Below are 20996 nucleotides of genomic sequence, written 5' to 3' on the forward strand. Positions count from 1 at the left end.
CACTTTGGGTTGCCAATGGCCATCTACATGGTAATTGCTATCGGCCTACTTGCTCCGGCTATCGAAGCCCAATAACTACAAATGGGCCTTACTGCTCATGCAATTTCGGCCCTTTTCTAATGAAACACAGATCCTATGAATGGCAAAAAAAAAATGCAGAGATTGTACATAAAAGTTGTTTTTATTTATTTTGAATTATTGGGTTCCAATTTTTGAAACTGCTCATGCCCAATATGAAAATCCTTGATCGCTCCATACCCACATGGATAACGGTATTTTTATTAATTCATAAAGTGGATTTAAAATTTAAAACATATCCTAATAATTCTATGATTTAATCTATCAACTTGCAAGATCTTGGAGAGAAAAAGCTTGTATTAGTCTGCAGAATCCTCAACGTTTCAAAGGAGGCAGTGGATCAAAAGAAAAAAGGAAGTAGCCAGAAATTAGGGGTCAAAAATAACTCCAAGAAATGAAACTTTTATTGTTCGTAGAGGATGACATGCGGGACCCATGAGCCAGCAGCTTACTCAACGTTTCAAAGGCGGCATGAGATCGAAAGAAAAAGGCAAGTGACTAAATATCAGGAGCCAAAAATAATCCAAGAAATGAAACTTATTGCACATAGAGGATGACATGCGGGTCCCATTTTGCAGCAGCGGTTTCAGCGTTTCAAATGCGGTTTGAGATCAAAAGAAAAAGAAAGTAGCCAGAAATTAGGGGGTAAAAAAACTCCAAAAAAAGAAAGTTGATTGTACATAGAGGATGACATGCGGGTCCCATGAGTCAGCAGCTTACTCAACATTTCTAACGCGGCAGGGGATCAAAAGAAAAAGGAAATAGCCAAAAATCAGAGGGTGAAAAAAAACCAAGAAAAGAAATTTTATAGTACATAGAGGATGACATGCGGGTCCCATGAGCCAGCAGGTTCCTCAACGTTTTCAAAGGCCGCTGGGGATCAAAAGAAAAAGGCAAATAGCCAGAAATTATGGGTAAACAATAAATCCAACAAAGGAAAGGTTTATTGTTCATAGATGCTGACATGTGGGACCCATGAGCCAGCAGCGTCAAGGCAAGTGACCAAAAATCAGGTGTAAAAAAAATCCAATAAAAGAAACTTTATTGTACATAAAGGATGACATGTGGGTCCCATGAGCCAGCACCTTACTCAACGTTTCATAGGCGGCTTGAGATCGAAAGAAAAAGGAAAGTGACCAAATATCAGGAGCTAAAAATAATCCAAGAAATGAAACTTTTATTGTACATAGAGGTTGACATATGGGTCCCACAAATACAAGCTCTTTCGCTCGAAGATCTTGCAAGTTGATTGTACATAGAGGATGACATGTGGGCCCCATGTGTCAGTAGCTTACTCAATGTTTCTAAGGCGGCAGTGGATCAAAATAAAAGGAAATAGCCAAAATTAGAGGGTGAAAAATAAATCCAACAAAGGAGAGGTTTATTGTCCATGGAGGCTGACATCTGGGACCCACGAGCCAGCAGCGTCCTCTACGTTTAGAAGGCGACTGGGGATCGAAAGAAAAAAGGCAAATAGCCAGAAATTAGGGGTACAAAATAACTCCAAGAAAGGAAATGTTTATTGTTCATAGAGGCTGACATGTGGGACCCATGATCCAGCAAAGTCTTCAACGTTTCAAAGGCGGCAGGGGATCAAAAGAAAAAGGAAGTAGCCAGAAATTAGGGGTAAAAAATAACTCCAAGAAAGGAAACTTTTATTGTTCATAGAGGATGACATGCGGGACCCATGCTCCAGCAGCTTCCTCAACGTTTCAAAGGCGGCATGAGATCGGAAGAAAAAGGCAAGTGACCAAATATCAGGACCCGAAAATAATCGAAGAAAGAAATTTTATTGTACATAGAGGATGACATGCGGGACCCATTTAGCAGCAGCGGTCTCAACGTTTCCAAGGCAGCAAGGGATCAAAAGAAAAAGGAAGTAGCCAGAAATCAGGGGGTCAAAACAAAATCCAAGAAAAGATATTTTTCAATTGGGCTGCATCTTGCCATCTCGGGCCTTCGAACTATCGTCTTTGGACGCCTTTTGACTCGTACAATTTCAGCCCACTACAACACATGAAAGTCCTATGTTTCGCAAAAACAAAAAACAAGGAGATTCAACATATAAGTTTGTTTATGTAAAAATAAAGATTTAATTTATCCGTTTGCAAAGCTCAGAGCGAAATAATCAAGATATCACATGTTTCTTGTACGGGAGGCTGACATCGGGGACCCATGAGCCAGCGTCGTCAAAGTTTAAAAGGCGGCAGGGGATGGAAAGAAAAAATAAACCATAAATCGGTTGGTCAAAAATCCAAGAAAATAAACATTTATCGTTACGAGAGGATGACATGCGGGACCCATGTGGCAGCAGCATCCTCAACGATTCCAAGGCGACGAGGATCAAAAGAAAAAAGGAAATATCCGAGAAATTAATTAGGGTTCAAAATAAATCCATCAAAGGAAAGTTTTATTGTTCATAGAGGATGACATGTGGGACCGACCTGCCAACAAATGACGTTCTCATCGTTTCAAAGGGGGCAGGAGATCAAAAGAAAAAGGCAAGTAGCCGAGAAATTAGGGGTAAAAAATAACTCCAAGAAAGGAAACTTTTATTGTTCGTAGAGGATGACATGCGGGACCCATGAGCCGGCGGCTTACTTAAAGTTTCAAAGGCGGCATGAGATCGAAAGAAAAAGGCAAGTGACAAAATATCAGGAGCCAAAGATAATCCAAGAAAAGAAACTTTATTTACATAGAGGATGACATGCGGGTCCCAATTTGCTGCAGCGGTCCCAACGTTTCAAATGCGGCTTGAGATCAAAACAAAAAGAAAGTAGCCGAAATTAGGGGGTCAAAAAATCCAAGAAAATAAAGTTGATGGACATAGAGGATGACATGAGGGTCCCATGAGCTAGCAGCTTACTCAACGTTTCCAAGGCGGCGAGGGGATCAAAAGAAAAAGGAAATAGCCAAAAATCAGAGGGTGAAAAAAACAAAGAAAATGAACTTTTATAGTACATAGAGGATGACATGCGGGTCCCATGAGCCAGCAGGTTCCTCAATGTTTCAAACGTGGCATGAGATCGAAAGAAAAAGGCAAGTGACCAAATATCAGGAGCCAAAAATAATTCAAGAAAAGAAAGTTTTATAGTACATAGAGGATGCCATGCGGGTCCCATGATCCTGCAGGTTCCTCAACGTTTCAAACGTGGCATGAGATCGAAAGAAAAAGGCAAGTGACCAAATATCAGGAGCCAAAAATAATTCAAGAAAAGAAACTTGATTGTACATAGAGGATGACATGCGGGTCCCATTTAGCAGCAGCGGTCTCAACCTTTGAGAGGCTGCGCGGGATCGAAAGAAAAAGGCAAGTGACCAAATATCGGGAGCCAAAATAATCCAAGAAAAGAAATTTTCTTGTACGTAGAGGATGACATGCGGGTCCCATTTTGCAGCGGTCTCAACGTTTCCAAGGCGGCACGTAACCAAAAGAAAAATGAAGTAGCCGTAAATCGAGGGTGAAAAAATCCAAGAAGAAAGATTTCAATTGGGCTGCATCTGGACATCTGGGCCTTCGAACTATCCTGCTTGGCCTTTTGACTCGTACAATTTCAGCCCACTCCAAAACAGGAAAGTTCCGAATTTTCTAAAAAAAACAGGAAAGTCCTATGCTTCGCAAAGACAAAAAAAACAAGGAGATTCAACATACAAGTTTTTTTATGTAAAAATAAAGATTTAATTATCCGTTTGATATAGCTCAGAGCGCAATACACTATTTATTGTCTGCAAAATAATCAAGATATCATATGTTTCTTGTACGGGGAGGCTGACATCGGAGACCCATGAGCCAGCAGCGTCATCAACGTTTTAAAGGCGGCAGGGGATGGAAAGAAAAAATAAACCAAAAATGTGTTGGTACAAAATCCAAGAAAAGAAACATTTTCGTTCTAAGAGGATGACATGCGGGACCCATGAGGCAGCAGCATCCTCAGCGTTTATTGTTCATAGAGGCTGACATGTGGGACCCGTGAGCCAGCAGCGTCCTCAACGTTTTAAAGGCGGCAGGAGATCGAAAGAAAAAATTAGCCAAAAATCATTTGGTAAACAAAATCCAAGAAAAGAAACATTTACCGTTCTGAGAGGATGACATGCGGGACCCATGAGGCAGCAACATCCTCAACGATTCCAAGGCGGCAGGGGATCAAAGAAAAAAAAAGAAAATATCCCGAAATTAATTAGGGGTTCAAAATAAATCCATCAAAGGAAACTTTTATTGTTCACAGAGGATGACATGTGGGACCGACCTGCCAACAGCGTCCTCCATCGTTTCAAAGGGGGCAGGAGATCAAAAGAAAAAGGCAAATAGCCAGAAATTAGGGGTCAAAAATAACTCCAAGAAAGGAAACTTTTATTGTTCGTAGAGGATGACATGCGGGACCCATGAGCCAGCAGCTTACTGAACGTTTCAAAGGCGGCATGAGATCGAAAGAAAAAGGCAAGTGGCAAAATATCAGGAGCCAAAGATAATCCAAGAAAATAAACTTTATTGTACATAGAGGATGACATGCAGGTCCCAATTAGCAGTAGCGGTCTCAACGTTTCAAATGCGGCTTGAGATCAAAAGAAAAAGAAAGTTGATTGTACATAGAGGATGACATGCGGGTCCCATGAGTCAGCAGCTTACTCAACGTTTCCAAGGCGGCAGGGGATCAAAAGAAAAAGGAAATAGCCAAAAATCAGAGGGTGAAAAAAAACCCAAGAAAATAAACTTTTATAGCACATAGAGGATGACATGTGGGTCCCATGAGCCAGCAGGTTCCTCAACGTTTCAAACGTGGCATGAGATCGAAAGAAAAATGCAAGTGACCAAATATCAGGAGCCAAAAATAATTCACGAAAAGAAACTTGAGTGTACATAGAGGATGACATGCGGGTCCCATTTAGCAGCAGCGGTATCACCGTTTGAGAGGCTGCACGGGATCGAAAGAAAAAGGCAAGTGACCAAATATGAGGTTCCGAAAAAAATCCTAAAAAAGAAAGTTTTATAGTACATAGAGGATGACATGCGGGTCCCATTTAGCAGCAGCGGTCTCACCGTTTGAGAGGCGGCAGGGGATCGAAAGAAAAAGGTAAGTGACCAAATATGAGGTGCCAAAAAAATCCAAGAAAAGAAAGTTTTATAGTAAATAGAGGATGACATGCGGGTCCCATTTAGCGGCGGTATCACCGTTTGAGAGGCGGCAGGGGATCGAAAGAAAAAGGCAAGTGACCAAATTTGAGGTGCCAAAAAAAACTCCAAGAAAAGAAAGTTGATTGCTCATAGAGGATGACATGCGGGTCCCATTTAGCAGCAGCGGTCTCAACGTTTCCAAGGCGGCAAGGGATCAAAAGAAAAAGGAAGTAGCCAGAAATCAGGGTGTCAAAAAAAATCCAAGAATAGAAAGAATTTCGGTTCATAGAGGATGACATGCGGGACCCATGATCCTGCATCGTAAACGGCTCGATCGGAGAGCGTTGAACGAGATGGCGCGATCGAGAAAAAAAACAATGCCAGAGGCTGCCATCTGGGCCCTACATCCCTCGGCGGTGCGGATTTGCGTTGACTCGGCCGGCGAACCCGAGAATTCGAGATGCACCACGTCCCGGGCCACCATACGCAACGTTTTGGCCGGTTTCGTCGGGCTAGGTGGCCTCAAAAACGAGAAAAAAACGTTTTGACATGCACAACGGACAGACCCAAAATCGTCGGCCATGGTACACCAGTAACCACGGCGCGACTTCAACTTCGTCGGCCATGGCAACTTTTCTTGTAGTGAGTGTTAATATGCTTGTAAATGAGATTGCCCCCGTAGCTCTCTCAAATTTTGGAGACTTTGGCTATGTCCATGAGGAGCATCTTCATGTGTTTACCCTACATATTCACCATATCTATTATGATGCTTTGCTTAACGCTAATGGTGATGTGCAAAAGAAATGGAGCATCATGATGGATGATGTGTTCATATACCATGCACACATGTTCATTGCGTTGCCTATTGTGTGCGTAGGTACACAGAAGACAAGGTCAACCTCGATTGAGCACGAGTTGACCAAAAGAGCTCTTGAGAGCATAATACAAGTGAGCTCCAATGAGTGGTTTCGCCCACACACTTCGACTACACAAGATCTCTCAATGAGAGCACGCCGACACTTTGATAAGGTGACCTCCTTCTACTTGGGCCCTCTTGCTAAATCCATTGAACTTTGGCTACGCTTTGATTGCCCCTTTGCTTTTCTTGTGCTATTGATAGGGCTCTTGACAAGTGAAGGGACATTCGAGCGTTTGTGTCATCTACCTCCTCTATACATTCATGAAGACTCATCGTCGAGGACGACTCTTTTTCAAGTGGGGGGAGATGATGCAGCCCGACCTTTGGTCTTCGCCACATCATATGCATCGATGCCGACACGTCACGCAAAGGTGAATCTTCTCCTTTATGCATGCCTACAATTACCTACGTGGAATGGTATGCTACTTCATCCTCCGTCATATGACCATGATAGGAATACATCGCCAAGTACGGAGGATGGGGAGGATGCCATGGATGCTCGAGGACTCAAGGCCGAGGTCGTGGAAGCATGGAAGAAGCTCCAGGCGCAGCTACACCAGAGTCGCTGGCCTCGCCAACTTACACCGGAGTCTCCGGCCCATGAAGATCAAGACCGGAGTCTCCGGCCTACATACACGAGAGTCTCCGGACTATGTGAAGCGCTAGCCACAAGTCAATTAGGGCCAAGGCCCATGTACCCCCTTCTATGCCTAAACTGCCCCTCCTTAGTGGCTCCCTATATATAGGCTCCCACCTCCCTCTTCATTGGGTCAGAGTTGAACTTGAGAGAATTAGGCTCATGCCTCCACCATCCCTTTGGGATTAGGGAAACCCCCTCCTTAGATTATCACATCTATTGTATCAAGGCACTCCTTATATGATTAGTCTCTCACACTTGTGATTCTACCACCGGTCTCTCACTCGTGTGATTCTACCGATCGTATACCGATCTTCCTCTCGGGGATTCTACCGCATGTCTTTCTCTTGAGAGATTCTACCGGGATAGTGGTTCGGCCTATCGGGAGTAAACCGGATTGTATCGGGTTGGTGTGCGTTTGCATGTGTTCATCATGTTCATCGTCGTGTTCTTCGTGTTCTTCCTCTCCCCCGTCTTTCCCTCGGTCAATTCGTGAGATCGGGCATCCCACGTGTCCTTAGGCCCCATTATGTTGCCTTCTGGAATGCTGATGTTAGCCTTCTGGAAAAAATTATACTATGTTGTTGCTTGTGGAATGTTGGTGGTAACCTTGTGAAAATTGGAGATCTATTTATTGTATGTGGTTATGTATGTAATTTAGTCATTTTTGGACTAAATATCTAACATTTTTAGAAAAATCCTTTATTTTTAGGATACATGTGGTATTTTTTTCAAAACGCTGTTTGAAATATATCACAAATTAGCACGATATAGCGTCCATAGCGTTTGAAAGAGGCTATTTTAAAACTTGGCTAATATTCTTATTTAGTGTTTTGTACAAAAATTACAACAAAATATAGTGTTATGTGCAAAAATAAGACATGGTTGTGGTTCTACGCAAAACATGCCCCAACACATGGTGTTAGGGCATCTAGAACGTCGCGACCCAAACGGACGCGCTGGGCCGTCCGGTTTGGGCTGTTTGGGTGGCCGCGCGGACACCCGGACAACGGCTCGCGTCCGCATGTCCGTTTGCGTCGCACGTTGAGTCCAACGCGCGGACGCAACACAAATGTGCAAAAAATCAAAAAGAAATAAAAAATGTAAATTTAAATGAAATTTCATTAAGCATATGCTCTATTTTGGGCAAATTTGTACATAGCCATATTTTGGGCAGATAAACTACCAAAAGAAGCCCTCTATATGGGCTTTAAAATTTAAAACAAATATAAAAACCCTCTATTAGGGTTTGGTCGAGGACGCGGTGGCCGCAGGTGCGCCTAGTCCCTGTGGGCGTCGTCGGTGTCGACGTCGACGACGTCCCCGGGCGGAAAGGCACTGTTGCGGCTCGACCGCGCTGGGGACTCCGGCCACGGAGATCACAGGGCCTCCTCCCAGGCGGTGTGCGGGTCCGGAGCCGCCCGCTGCTCCGCCGCATTAGCCCGGAGCTGCGCCTCCTCCCTCTCGTGCCAGGCGAGGCGCCTGGCCTTCTGGCGCCTCTCCTCCTCCGCGCGGCGCCTGACCTCCTACCACATCTGCTCCTCGCGGCGGAGCCTGGCCTCCTCCTGCCGCCGCGTCGCTGCCTCCTCCGCGCGGACCTGGTCGAAGAAGGCCCAGGCCTCGGCGTCCTCGACCGCCTGTCGGGCCTCCTCCTCCATCGCGGAGGTGCGAATGACCGCTTGGAGTTGCGGCCACTTCGCCTCCTCCTCCGCCGCCGATAGCGCAAGAGCGGCGCGAAGGTCGGGGTCATCTTCCGGGGACTCCGGCTTCGGCAGCAGCAGCAACAGCGCGGGTTGCGCCAATGCCGCGCCACCGCGGGCGGCCTCTCCGATGTGGAGACCGTCGTGGTTTCCTCCGGCCCGCAGCGCCGACGGAGGACAGCGACTGCTGCTGGCCTCACCGTTGTTGGCTCCGGGAGCGAACCGTCGCTTCGGGGCCATGGCGGCGATTACACGTCGAGAGAGTGGAGACTGGAGTGGGGAGTGGACTGGACAGGGACAGATCCCTCCAGTCCACATTTAATAAGACGCCGCAGTCACCCATAGGTGGGCCCAAGGGAGACGAGCAGGCGAGCATCAAGATGCGACCAGACGCCGCGTGCCATCCGCGGCCACGCAAACCTAACCTAGATTTGGGCCGGGTTTACGTCGTTCCGGACGCCGCAGCCATTCGCATTTACGGTGCGTGACCCGTTGGGCCGCGTTTTTGTTCGGTTGGGCCATCTGAACGGGTCGCCGCAATGCCCTTAGTGCAATTTCCTCGCAGCAACGCCCAGTTTCCTGTTTTTCTTACTAAACCCACCCTAGAGATCCAAACTCCCATCTCCTGCTCATCACCCCCCTTCGCCGCCGCCGCCGCCGCCGCCGTCCATCTCCATCACTCCACCACGCAATGCCCACGGCAACATAGCTCTTCGCGCGATGCCCCTGACCATTTCGATCCCCCGCCTCCTCGCCGCCATCTCTGCTGCCGCCTCCTCGCCCGCTGACCTCCGCCGCCTCTCCCACCTCCTCCTCAACCCCTACGCCCCACTCCCTCCGCTCCGCTGCCTCAACACCTTCCTCATGGCCCTTGCCCGCCACCGCATGCTCCCGGACATGGAGTCCTTCACATCCCGCATGCCCGCACGCAACCTTCGCACGTACACCACCCTCATCAACGCATACTGTCTCGCCGGCGACCTCCCTGCTGCTAAGAGGCATCTTGCTTCCCTACTCCGCGCCGGTCTCGCACCGGATTCCCATGCTTATACCTCCTTTGTTCTTGGATACTGCCGTGCTGGGCTGTTTGCGCACGCCTGCCGGGTGTTTGTGCTAATGCCGCTCCGAGGGTGTGCGCGCACTGCCTTCACGTACACTGCCCTGCTCCATGGTCTTTGTGGCGCTGGTATGCTGCGCGAAGCTGTGTCAGTGTTTAATGGGATGCGGGCAGACAGGTGCACCCCTGACACGCACGTGTACGCCACGATGTTGCATGGGCTGTGTGGGGTGGGGCGAACTGGTGAGGCGGAAGTTCTTCTTGCTGAGGCAATCACCGATGGTTTTGAACCGAATGTGGTTGTCTACAATGCGCTGATTGATGGCTACTGCAATGCTGGGGACATGAAGCTGGCTGTTAATGTTTTTGACAGGATGGATGTTAATGGCTGCTCACCAAATGTCCGGACATACACTGAGCTGATATGTGGGTTCTGCAAATCTAGGAAGGTGGACAGAGCCATGGTGCTGTTCAACCGGATGGTTCAGGCTGGTTTGCTGCCAAATGTGGTGACATACACGGCCTTAATTCAGGGACATTGCAGTGATGGGCACTTGGAATGTGCTTTTAGGATGCTCGAGTCGATGGAGACCAGTGGGTTGGTTCCTAGTGAGTGGACTTGCTCAGTGTTGATTGATACTCTGTGCAAACGTGGAAGAGTTAGAGAAGCGCAGTTGTTTCTTGCATCTGTTATACAGAAGGGATATAAGGTGAATGAGATTGTCTACACCAGCTTGATTGATGGATTGTGCAAGACAGGAAATGTTGGTGCTGGTGACAAGTTAATGCAGAAATTGGTTTCACAGGGGTTTGTGCCAGATGCCCATACATACAGTTCACTGATTGATGGATTATGCAGGCAAAAAGAGTTGTCACGAGCAATGTTGGTATTGGATGATATGATGTTGAAAGGAGTACAACCCAGTGTTGTCACATATACCATTCTAATTGATGAACTTGTTAGGGAGCTAGGATCTGAAGGTTCAAAGAAGATACTTGATAAGATGATTGCAGCAGGTACTAAGCCTGATGTTTTCACCTACACAATATTTGTTCGCTCCTACTGTTGTGAGGGGAGGATGAAAGATGCTGAACACATGATGGTTCAAATGGTTGATCATGGCGTTTGCCCTAACTTAGTGACGTACAACACTTTGATAAGTGGGTATGCCAATTTAGGACTAGCAAGTCAAGCGTTTTCAACTTTCAAGCACATGGTTGCTACCGGGTGCAAGCCAAATGAGGATTCCTACACGATTCTTCTTAGGCTATTGGTAAAGAAAAAGTCCTCTAATGATATGCCTGCCTGCTCCGTTGATATATGGAAAATAGCAGAAATGGAATGTCTCCAGGGGCTTTTGGAGGAAGTGGTTAAGCTTCAGTTGCCTTCAGACATTGATATTTATAATTGTTTTCTTAGGTCTTTATGCCGCGTTGATAGATTGGCGGAAACTAAAGTTTTTCTAGTTGAGATGCAGAGTGCTAACTTGACCCCCAGTGAGGATGTATATACTTCAATTATAGGGTGTTGTTGCAGACTAAAAATGCCAGCTGAAGCTTTGACATTTCTTGATTCATTGATTGAAAGTGGTTATTTACCACATATAGAATCATATAAGCATATTATTTGTTCTCTTTGTGAGGAAGGAAGCATTAAGACCGCTAAACATGTTTTTGGTGACATGCTGTCGAAGGAATACAACTATGATGAAATTGTCTGGAGGATTCTGATTGATGGTCTATTGCAGAAGGGCAATGTTGCTGAGTGCTCAAGTCTGCTCTCAGTGATGGAGGAAGAAGATTATCGCCCTAGTGATGCATTGTATGCCAGGCTTACAGGTAAAATAACAGTTGCAAATGATGATCAGGAAACAGCTTGATAAAGTTAGATAAACCAATCAACTGTTGTGTGTTGGTGGTCTATTGCACAAGGTATGCATTTTAATTTCTCAATTCCGCTCCAAAGTATGTTCTTGCCATTCTTAGTTTCCTTTCTATGTCTCAGCAATGTTATAATTCTATTGGTGGCTTAGTGCCATGACTGCTTTAAGACAAGTCATGGTCATTTTATGTGATAGATTTTTTGTGAGTTGTCTAGCGGAATATGTTAATAATTCAATCTAGTAACATTCAGGTAGAACACAGCTCGGATGATGTTATGTAACAGTATGAACTATATAAACTCTCATTGGTGACCAAGAAGCTACTGATTTACTAGTGTCAAGAAAATTGTGAGGTCAACGAACAAAATAAAAACAGGGGTAGCTAAGCTCAGGCTTCTTTGTTCTCTAATAGAAACTGGGGCCTTAAGTCGTTCTTCTGAAAAGCCCAATATTGAAATGTGCAATTAAGCAGATTTGAATGTGCCTATTCGAGGCATACTGATTGAGAACTGTAATACAGACCAGATTAGTATTAGGCTTATTAGACATTGGCAGATTCTGTTGTGCCCTATTTTGCTGCCTGTTGCCAATTTTTTTGCTTCCCAAAATTGGCTGACTACTCTTATTGTTTGTAACTGGTTTTCTGTAGCTTCCATCCCTACACAGTCGCTTACTGTACATTTTCTGTCAAAGTAGTGGCACAGTCATTGTCATGATATTACAACAAGAAAGTAAGAAATGCATTTTACATTTCTTGTAACTGTCACTTGCTCTTTCAGTTGGATCTGTTTCATCCCTTGGAGTAAAAATGTCACTGCAGAAGACCATACAAACTACACATAGAATAAGTGTACTCTCATTGTCTTCAACCACTGGCTAGACCTTTATGTGTCACATGCATCAGATTCTCAGTGATAGCCGGAGCTTCTCAACAACTAGAAGAGGAACTAGAGCAGCCTGCATTCAATTTTGCAGATAGCAAGGTAGTTGTTGTCTCAGGAACTGAGAAGGTATGTTTGGAATTATCTTCTTTATGTTGCGTCCAGTTACCAACTATTGTTTCCTCTTTATCTTTTATGATGCACATTTTAGGGCATCTCCAGCGGCCGCAAACCGTCTGTTAACCATGCGGTCCAAAAATGGGTCTGCCCCCCCTCCCCAGCGGCCCGACGCAAAATGACTGGTCTCTCCGCGGGGACACAAACGTGACCCAAATTTGGGGTCGAAATGCGTCGGCGCAGACTCGGCATGGTCAGCACACGTGTCTGCGCCCTTCGCACTTGGGCCCACCCGTTAGCGACCATGGATGCTTCGTCTTTCTGCGGGTGAGTACTGGGGCGGGCGGCGTTGTGCAGCTTTCTAGGCTAACGGCGCACCTCACCATCTGCGCGCCTGCAACGCTAGGCTTCTACGCCAGGGCATTGAAGGCGAGGCGCGCCAGCAATGCTGCTAGGCTCTCGCCAGCCTTTTCAAGGGGCACTGGTGGTGGCCATTTCCTCACCCACGCGATCGCCAGTGTTTAGTAGTCGCAGCCCTCTTTTCCCGACCTAAACCATAGGAAAAAGCTGGCCCTTCCGCAAGAAGAATCAAGACGGCGAGGCCAGCTCCTCGCATGGCGGCAAGAAGGCGCAGCAGCGCTGGTACGTCCCCATTAAGCTTGCGAGCTAGCTTTGGGAGGCGAACCGGTTGGTGCCATGGTACGTCAACTCCCGCCGCGTGCCGGTGCCTCGTGTGCCTTGTGCAGGACGAGAGCGGCGCGATGAGGTCCGGCGCCGGCGATTCATACTGCCGTCGGATCTGCGCGAAGATTCGGCGTTCGACCTCAACTCCTACCATTGGCTCACGTTCGGGACGTGAGAGTTTGACCCGCTTTGCTGGGTTCTTCAAGCGCGAACTCTTGAACGCCCTCACGGATGACGAGGAGGACGATGACGAGGAGGCCACCGAACGACGAGGATGGCGATAACTACGAGGACTAGGGCTTTGACGACGGCGGCGTGGTGTGGGATCCGGAGCACCAGCTGCCTTATCTCACCGAGGACGAGGCCATCCAGCTTGCCATTGACCAGAGCGATCTCGACCAGCTCGCGGAGCGGAACGGCATTGGCTTCCAGCTTCGTGAGTCGGCGCTGGCGCAGGGGACGGCGGTAACACTTCCGGTGACTTCTGAGCGCCAGATGCGCAGCCCATCTGCTACTGCTCCCGTGGTGTGGGATCCGTGGCCGGAGCCGCCGCCGGCGGCTACCCTTCCTCCTCCTCGTCTTGCGCTGCCGGTATACCATCAGCTGCCACCGGTGCCGCGCAGGCCATTGGAGATGATGGAGGTCATCGACCTCACCGGCGACAACTAGACGCCAGTAGACTTCGCTGTGTTATTACATTTTGTTTGAAACTATGTACCTCTGTATCATCGTTGTTTCCTTTGTTATTTGATATCAAATGCACGTAATTTCATCAGTGCGCCTGTACAACCTTTTTTTTTCATGGGAGTGCACTTGTACAACCTTTGTATATCCTGTACACTCGACAACATATTTCTCTTTTTTATCCAGCCTCTTGTATTTTGTACTTCAGGGTCAGTTACTTGTCCAAGAGATATATACAGCAACAAATTGGAATTGCTTGTGAAAGTTGATTGCCGTAACATGGTGAAATTACTTGTTTATAATGGTAAAGAACAAGAGTACTGAAGTTCTGGACAGCTTACTCCAACTCACTCCAAGAATACTTGAACCGTGAGCTGCATGTGCTGATTTACTTCTTTTTCATAATGTTTTACTGAAATATTAATTATTTTTAGTTTCCAATCAGCAGGTAAATATGGTAATCAGATTCTGGAAAAAGCCCCAGATGCAGCTCATTGCTAATGCACCGATTGAGCTTCATGTATGTGTAAGGTAGGTTGACCGTTGACCCTGTGACATTAGAAAATGAAATTAAATGGAACACCGGTTATTCTGTCCATACTTAAAAATAATATTCAGTGCATAACTTGTAATCTACATTGAAGGTTATACATTTACATTTATTCTAGTCCAAGCTATGCATGTCTCATTATGCTTCTGTTTAGTACTCTTTCTAGTTTTTGAAATCTTGGATGATAACTGGAATTGCTATATTAGTATCGGGAAGCGTTTGGTGACAGCGATTTATTTTTTTCAAAATTTATTCATGGAGCCATTGTCACTTTGAAAACCTTGTTATCCTATTAAGAGCAACTCTAGCAGATCCTAGATAAACCGAACCTGTAAAACTTGAATTGGGTACCCCCGAAACGTGTTTTCCAGTGCCTCACGAGACGCGTCAGATCAGACCCCCCATGCTGCGACACTCGTACTGGTACTTTAAATTAGGGTTTAAGGCATCTAGGTCAAATAAATAGGAGTACAAATAGTTCAAAATTCTGGGAATATTGTATGATACAATTATTAATATGGTTCCGATCGTCAAATGAAAGCAAGCGCAATAGAAGATTCGAAAACAACATAGCGATGATCAATTGGTAATGTATGCATCATGGTCATCACCGACAACCTATTCAAAAGTTCTCCCCACCATAATGCCACCTCCATCACCTTATTCAGCACCGCCACCCAAACCAGCACCACCACCCAAACCAACACCATCACCGGCCAAAGTGGCAGCTTATTCTTGCCTTCTTCGTTGCACTATCTCCTTTCATTGCATCTCCCAAAACTCCCTTGCAATAGCATCCAACTCTGCTCTTAATCCTCGAGAGGTTCGAAACCAATATTCACCTCATTGTCCTCCCAACATGTTCACATACAAGGTAGGAACGTATGCAACTCGGAGGTACACAGTTTACTCCACGAACCAAATAAAGATATGCAACCATCTGCAACTTACATGAAAATGGATTTTTTTATATACCTAACAGCTGTATCCACGAACATGTAGGAGGTGCCCTTTCCGAATCGGTGCCTAGTGCCGTTGCTGGCACCGACATGGGTGGACAAAGGGGGCGTTTGTCCGCATGCCTGCACTTTCTGTTTTGGTGGGCCGGTGGACATAGATTTCGTCCGCCCTCTGGAAACTGGCGGACATGCCCACGCGGACAAGGTCGTCATGGTCACCTAGGATGGCAGCTGAGGTGCGCCTGGGACAGGCGGCATCAACCCGTCGTCGCCATGGACGCGTGGCTCAGACATGCCTGGGATGGTCACCGTCGGTCTCCTGGGACGCGTGGACAGGTCTCCATCATCGCCGGGACATGCCTGGGATGGTCGCCGATGGGAACACGGTGCATGCTGGTCGACTAGGTCACCGTCGTCGCCGGAATGAATCACCAATACTACAAGGACCCATCGTCGCACGAAGCATGCTGGTCGGTCTTGCATAAAATTAAAGGGACTGACTATGGCTCAGCTAACTGAGAACAAGGCTTGTTCTCATTCACCTACATCGGCCGTGCGAGCGTGGTAGTTATCAACATCATCAAAGTGCAACTTAGGTTTTTTTTTCAGAGAGTACGCCAAAGGGGTACCATATTTTTATAAAAAACAGATGTTTGAGTACAAGAACATCACCAAAGAACATCACCACTCGCTGCAAGCGATGAGCGTAGACACACACTCCACACCAGCTAGTCCGAAGATAGCTACCACAAGCAAAGTAGCAACAACACAGAAGAACATGTCCCCAACTAAGCAACAAAGCTACATCTCAACCGGTGCTAGACACCTCCGAAGAACAACAACTCCAAAAGAACCCTCCTTATCGACACACCATCAGAAGATCAATGGCGAAACATGGACGGTCCCGAGAAGGCGTCGTCTTGGACTTGCTAGCTATGGTGTGCATAGTGCCCCTGCCGATCAGCCTCCTTTGACAACGACGAGGGCCAGAGCAATGCAACATAGGACCTCTTAGCCGTGTCTTCCACACAATGCTCCAATAGAGAAACGACGTTGAAGACGCCGCCCTCGTGCGGATCCTGCTTTGGACCAAGGCTTTCGCCCGAAGACAACAACCAACTTCAGACGAGCAGGAGAGATGTCAACACACCTCGGCGACGCCTCCAAGAAGGGGAACGACACCCGCGGGCGTCGTTGCCGCCAGCCCGATAATAGCTAGACATGACTTTCGTCCGTATCGTCGCGCATCTTCCACGCTCCCGGAAGTGGGGCAGAACCATCCATGATGCCTCACATCGCCACCACCGCAACACCTTGTCGTTGAAGGCGCAAACCGTAGTACTAACACACCCGCATGGCTAAGGGCCCGGTCATCTTCCTCCTCCCTCACGACAAGGAACAACAGCCTCCACGCATCTCCGGCACGAGCCAGGGCCGGCCGCCACGGTCGTCGCCAGCTCCAGGCGACATCCATGCAGTAGCCGCCCCAGCCCTGAAGGCCTGGATCGGCCCCGTAGACCCAGATCAAGCCCACACCGACTCCTCCCTCTCCCTACGGAACTCCTCACGCGCCCAAGACACGGGAGCGACGAACTCTGCTCACCAAGGCTCTTCCTTGGCGGAGACTCTCCGTGCCACCGCCTCCCAGCCAAGAGCTCGCGAGCGCCTCCAGGCCAAGCTGTCGCACCTCGCCTCTCCTTCCCTTCGATGCCTACCTCGCCAAGAGCCGCCTCTCCTCCAGGCCCACCGCCATGCGCCGACGAGGACCTCAGAACCTCGCACCGCCATCCGCGCCGCCCCGATGACGTCCCACCTTCGCGCGTAGGGGGGCCGTCAGGGCGCGCCCGCCCTCACCCGCCGCCTTCGTCGGCCAGGCGTGGCCGCCACCGCCGGCGGCGGCAGCGACCGAGGGGAGGAGATCGAGCCGCTTCCTTCTAGGGTTAGGGTAGGGGACCTCCGGAGCCGAGAACATATCTAGTGATACCACACCTTATTTGATACCATGATACCACTTTTTAAAATTTAAATTGTAAATGTCAAAAAATTCGGAACTAAAATTTTGGGTGTTCACAAGATGTGTGTTTACATACCTTGTAACTTTCATAACCAGATTCGAAATATCCTTAGAGAAACAAAAAACAGAAATCTAGCATGAATAGTGTCACGTAAAGACAAAAACTCAAAATACCACTATTCACGCAATATTTGTCTTTTTTGTTTCTCTTTGTGTATTTGAAATTTGGATCTGAAAATTTTAGACAATGTAAACACACATCTTGTGAACAGCCACAAATTTATTATAATTTTTTTATCACTTAAAAATTTAAATTTTATGAAGTGGTATCATGGTATCATGTAAGGTATGGTATCACTAGATATTTTCCACTTCGGAGCCGCCCGCGCGAGTCGACCCGAGAGGAAAGTCTGGGCTCTCAGTGCAACCCAGGTTAATTGGGCGGTTATCAACATCATCAAAGTGCAACCCGGGTTAATTGGGCGGCCGCTTTTCAACTCAGTTCGTATTTTGCGCACTTTGCGAGACAAGGAGAGCGAGCTGTCCCTGCACACAGGGCACATGCCGGTCATCCCCTAAGATAGTTCCTACGGACACGGCGTGTGGAGTGGGATTCGTGGTTTCACATGGACACTTCTTCCAAGGCAAAGTTTCATTTCATTTTTGGACTCGCTCCAGCCTCAAACAAATTAATAAACAGATTTTCTAATTTGTAAATAATTCTCCATTCATAACAAAATGATTTGTCCAAATTCAGGTTATATATACACTAACATGTATCTTGGCTTTCTGCCCATTTGAGGTTGGCTCACGTAAGATCCAAATCAAACTCTATAATTTTTTTTTACGAATCGATCACTCTCTAGAAAAGACTCATATTTAGCTCGCACCTTGCACCCGTCAAATGGACTTTTTTGGGGGGGGGGGGGGGCAGGTTGTGACTTTTTTTTGTCCCTGCACCGAAGAGGAAACATAGAAGAGAAACATGGGGGAAAGAGAATAAGACCGGAGGGAAGAAGACATGACTGGAAAACGTGTGCTATCACAACATTGTAGCGGGCCCACTTTAGTGAAGGTGGTGCAAGGGAAATCTTTTCTTTTTTACTCCGTATCTCACGTGCTTCACTGATGGGACGTGATGGGTGTGAGCCCATGGCTTTCATTCGAGGACGCAATGTTTTCTTGATTTATTGGTGACGACTAATTTGTCTGTGCCATCTTTTCTTTTGTTTTGTGAGATGGCATCGAGTCACTGGTTAACTCTTTGTTACTACTCTACCTCAAAAAAAACTCTGCGTTACTACTCCTATCTGAATGGCTACTCGCGAGGAGACGAGGAAGGAGAGTCCACTAGACCTCGCAGTGCTCCACAACCTTGTGTTTCGAGCTTCTTCCTCCGAAGTACATTGAGGACCTTCTACTACCTCGGCGCGGCACCTTGCGTCTTTGCTGACCCAAGTGGTCTGGTCCCGCCATTGGCAGAGGCGGCCATCTACGGTGTTCAGAGGTTGATCTCCGCCTGCAGCGATCTTAAAGGGCTTGATTGCTTTTTTGCGACCAACTACAGGGTCTTTCTGTTTAGAGATTGATCTCGGCCAGCACCTGGCAGGGAGATGTGAAAGGGCTTGATCGCTTTCTCGCGACCAACTGTAGGGTGTTTTCTGTTAGAATCAAGGGTCTAGTTGTAATTTTCTGTTTCATGGGGTCCTCTCTGTAAAAATTGTACCCTTAGCATGTTTATCGCAGAACTAGGACCTTCTAGACCATACTCCCATTTCAAAAACAACAAAAAAAAGAGATGATGAGGCCAAATTTTTTAAGTACGCCACATTGGCCTTCTTTGTCGCGGTCATTTTCGTTCACATGGTAGTACACATGCCACAAACACGAGAAGTTTGAGCAAAGTTTGAAACCTAACCAACCAAATGTGGTTCTAATAAAATCAAAATATTGTTAAACGCGAGCTTGGAGCCATCACATGCTTGTAGATTCCTAGTCAAAATACCAAACAAGTTGTTATATTGTGATCCAAATTCATATACTAAAGGGAGGCTAACTTCAGACGAGCGGAGCGAGGCCCGCGCCATACGTCGTGCCCTACAGGGACGCCTGCGGGGGGTGCGGGGGGCGGCAGCCCCCGCGGTATGGATCGTTGCCACCGTCTATATATATTCCCTGTAAGCCGCCGCTAGGGTTTTGTCGCATCATTGTACACCCACGGCGTTTGTAAACACCACCGAAATAGTGAAGTTTTGCTGGCTGGCGCCCGTGGTTTTTTTCCCTTGTGTGTTGCAAGGGTTTTTCACGTTAAAATCTCGTGTCCCCTGCAGTGTTTTACTTTTCGTTCTTCGTTTATTGCACATCTCGATTATAACAAGTGGTATCAGAGCCCGTGTTCTTTGGATCTAGGGTTTACGAGATGTCGTCACTGAAGTTCGATCTACCGCAGCTGGACTACACCACGAGATTTGCTTTGTGGCAAGTGAAGATGAGGGCGATTCTCGCTCAATCTTCAGATCTGGATGAAGCGTAGCGTAGTCAGAAGTTAGCCCATACGTCGTGCCCTACAGGGACGCCTGCGGGGGGGTGCGGGGGGGCGGCAGCCCCCCGCGGTACGGATCGTTGCCACCGTCTATATATATTCCCTGTAAGCCGCCGCTAGGGTTTTGTCGCATCATTGTACACCCACGGCGTTTGTAAACACCACCAAAATAGTGAAGTTTTGCTGGCTGGCGCCCGTGGTTTTTTTCCTTTTGTGTTGCAAGGGTTTTCCACGTTAAAATCTCGTGTCCCCTGCAGTGTTTTACTTTTCGTTCTTCGTTTATTGTGCATCTCGATTATAACAAGTGGTATCAGAGCCCGTGTTCTTTGGATCTAGGGTTTACGAGATGTCGTCACTGAAGTTCGATCTACCGCAGCTGGATTACACCACAAGATTTGCTTTGTGGCAAGTGAAGATGAGGGCGATTCTCGCTCAATCTTCAGATCTGGATGCAGCGATCGATGCTTTCGGCGAGAAAGCGAAGGATACCTGGACCGATGCGGAGAAGCGGAAAGACCGTAAGGCTTTATCGTTGATTCAACTCCATCTGTCCAATAATATTCTGCAGGAAGTGCTGCAGGAGAAAACCACCGCCGAGTTATGGGTCAAACTAGAGGAGATCTGTTTGTCCAAGGATCTCACGGGCAGATTGCACGTGAAGATGAAGCTGTTCTCGCATAAGTTGCAAGAGGGGGGTTCGGTAATGAATCACCTATCTTCCTGGAAAGAGATTGTTTCTGATTTGCAGTCTATAGAAGTTAAGTATGAGGATGAGGATTTAGGTCTTCTTTTTTTATGCTCGCTGCCTAATTCTTTCAGTAATTTTCGTGACACCATATTATTGAGCCGTGACAAACTAACTCTCGTGGAAGTTTATGATGCTCTCCAACAAAAGGAGAAAATGAAATCTATGGTGCAGGCTGAAAGTTCGTCCTCCAAGGCGGAGGCATTAGAGGTCCGTGGCAGGCCTGAGCAGCGAGATAACTACTACCACAACAACAGAGATAAGAGCAAGGGCGACAGAGGTCGCTCAAAGTCCAAAGGACGTGACAAGTTCTGCAGGTATTGTAAGAAATCTAACCACAATATTGATGATTGTTAGAAGCTGCAGAACAAGGAGAAAAGGAACGGAACTTACCAACCGAAAAATAATGATGGTAATGGTAAGGCTACCGTTG

The 20996-nt window shown here is 47.2% G+C and overlaps 1 protein-coding gene across 7 annotated transcripts in view; it reads left to right on the plus strand.

Moving 5' to 3' along the window:
* Positions 1–9018: 9018 nt before the first annotated feature.
* Positions 9019–20996, plus strand: part of LOC127300934 (uncharacterized) — a 34402-nt gene continuing 22424 nt past the window's right edge. The window contains exons 1-5 of one of the 7 annotated variants that reach the window (XM_051331130.2): positions 9019–11436; positions 12167–12397; positions 13962–14122; positions 14199–14284; positions 15306–15853. In XM_051331130.2, the coding sequence (XP_051187090.1) occupies positions 9168–11384 (2217 nt within the window). In that variant the 5' untranslated portion in view covers positions 9019–9167 and the 3' untranslated portion in view covers positions 11385–11436; positions 12167–12397; positions 13962–14122; positions 14199–14284; positions 15306–15853. The other 6 variants (XM_051331127.2, XM_051331129.2, XM_071824727.1 and 3 more) reach the window with 6 other exon arrangements.

This window comes from Lolium perenne, chromosome 7 (genome assembly GCF_019359855.2).
Source record: "Lolium perenne isolate Kyuss_39 chromosome 7, Kyuss_2.0, whole genome shotgun sequence".
Classification (NCBI taxonomy): domain Eukaryota; kingdom Viridiplantae; phylum Streptophyta; class Magnoliopsida; order Poales; family Poaceae; genus Lolium; species Lolium perenne.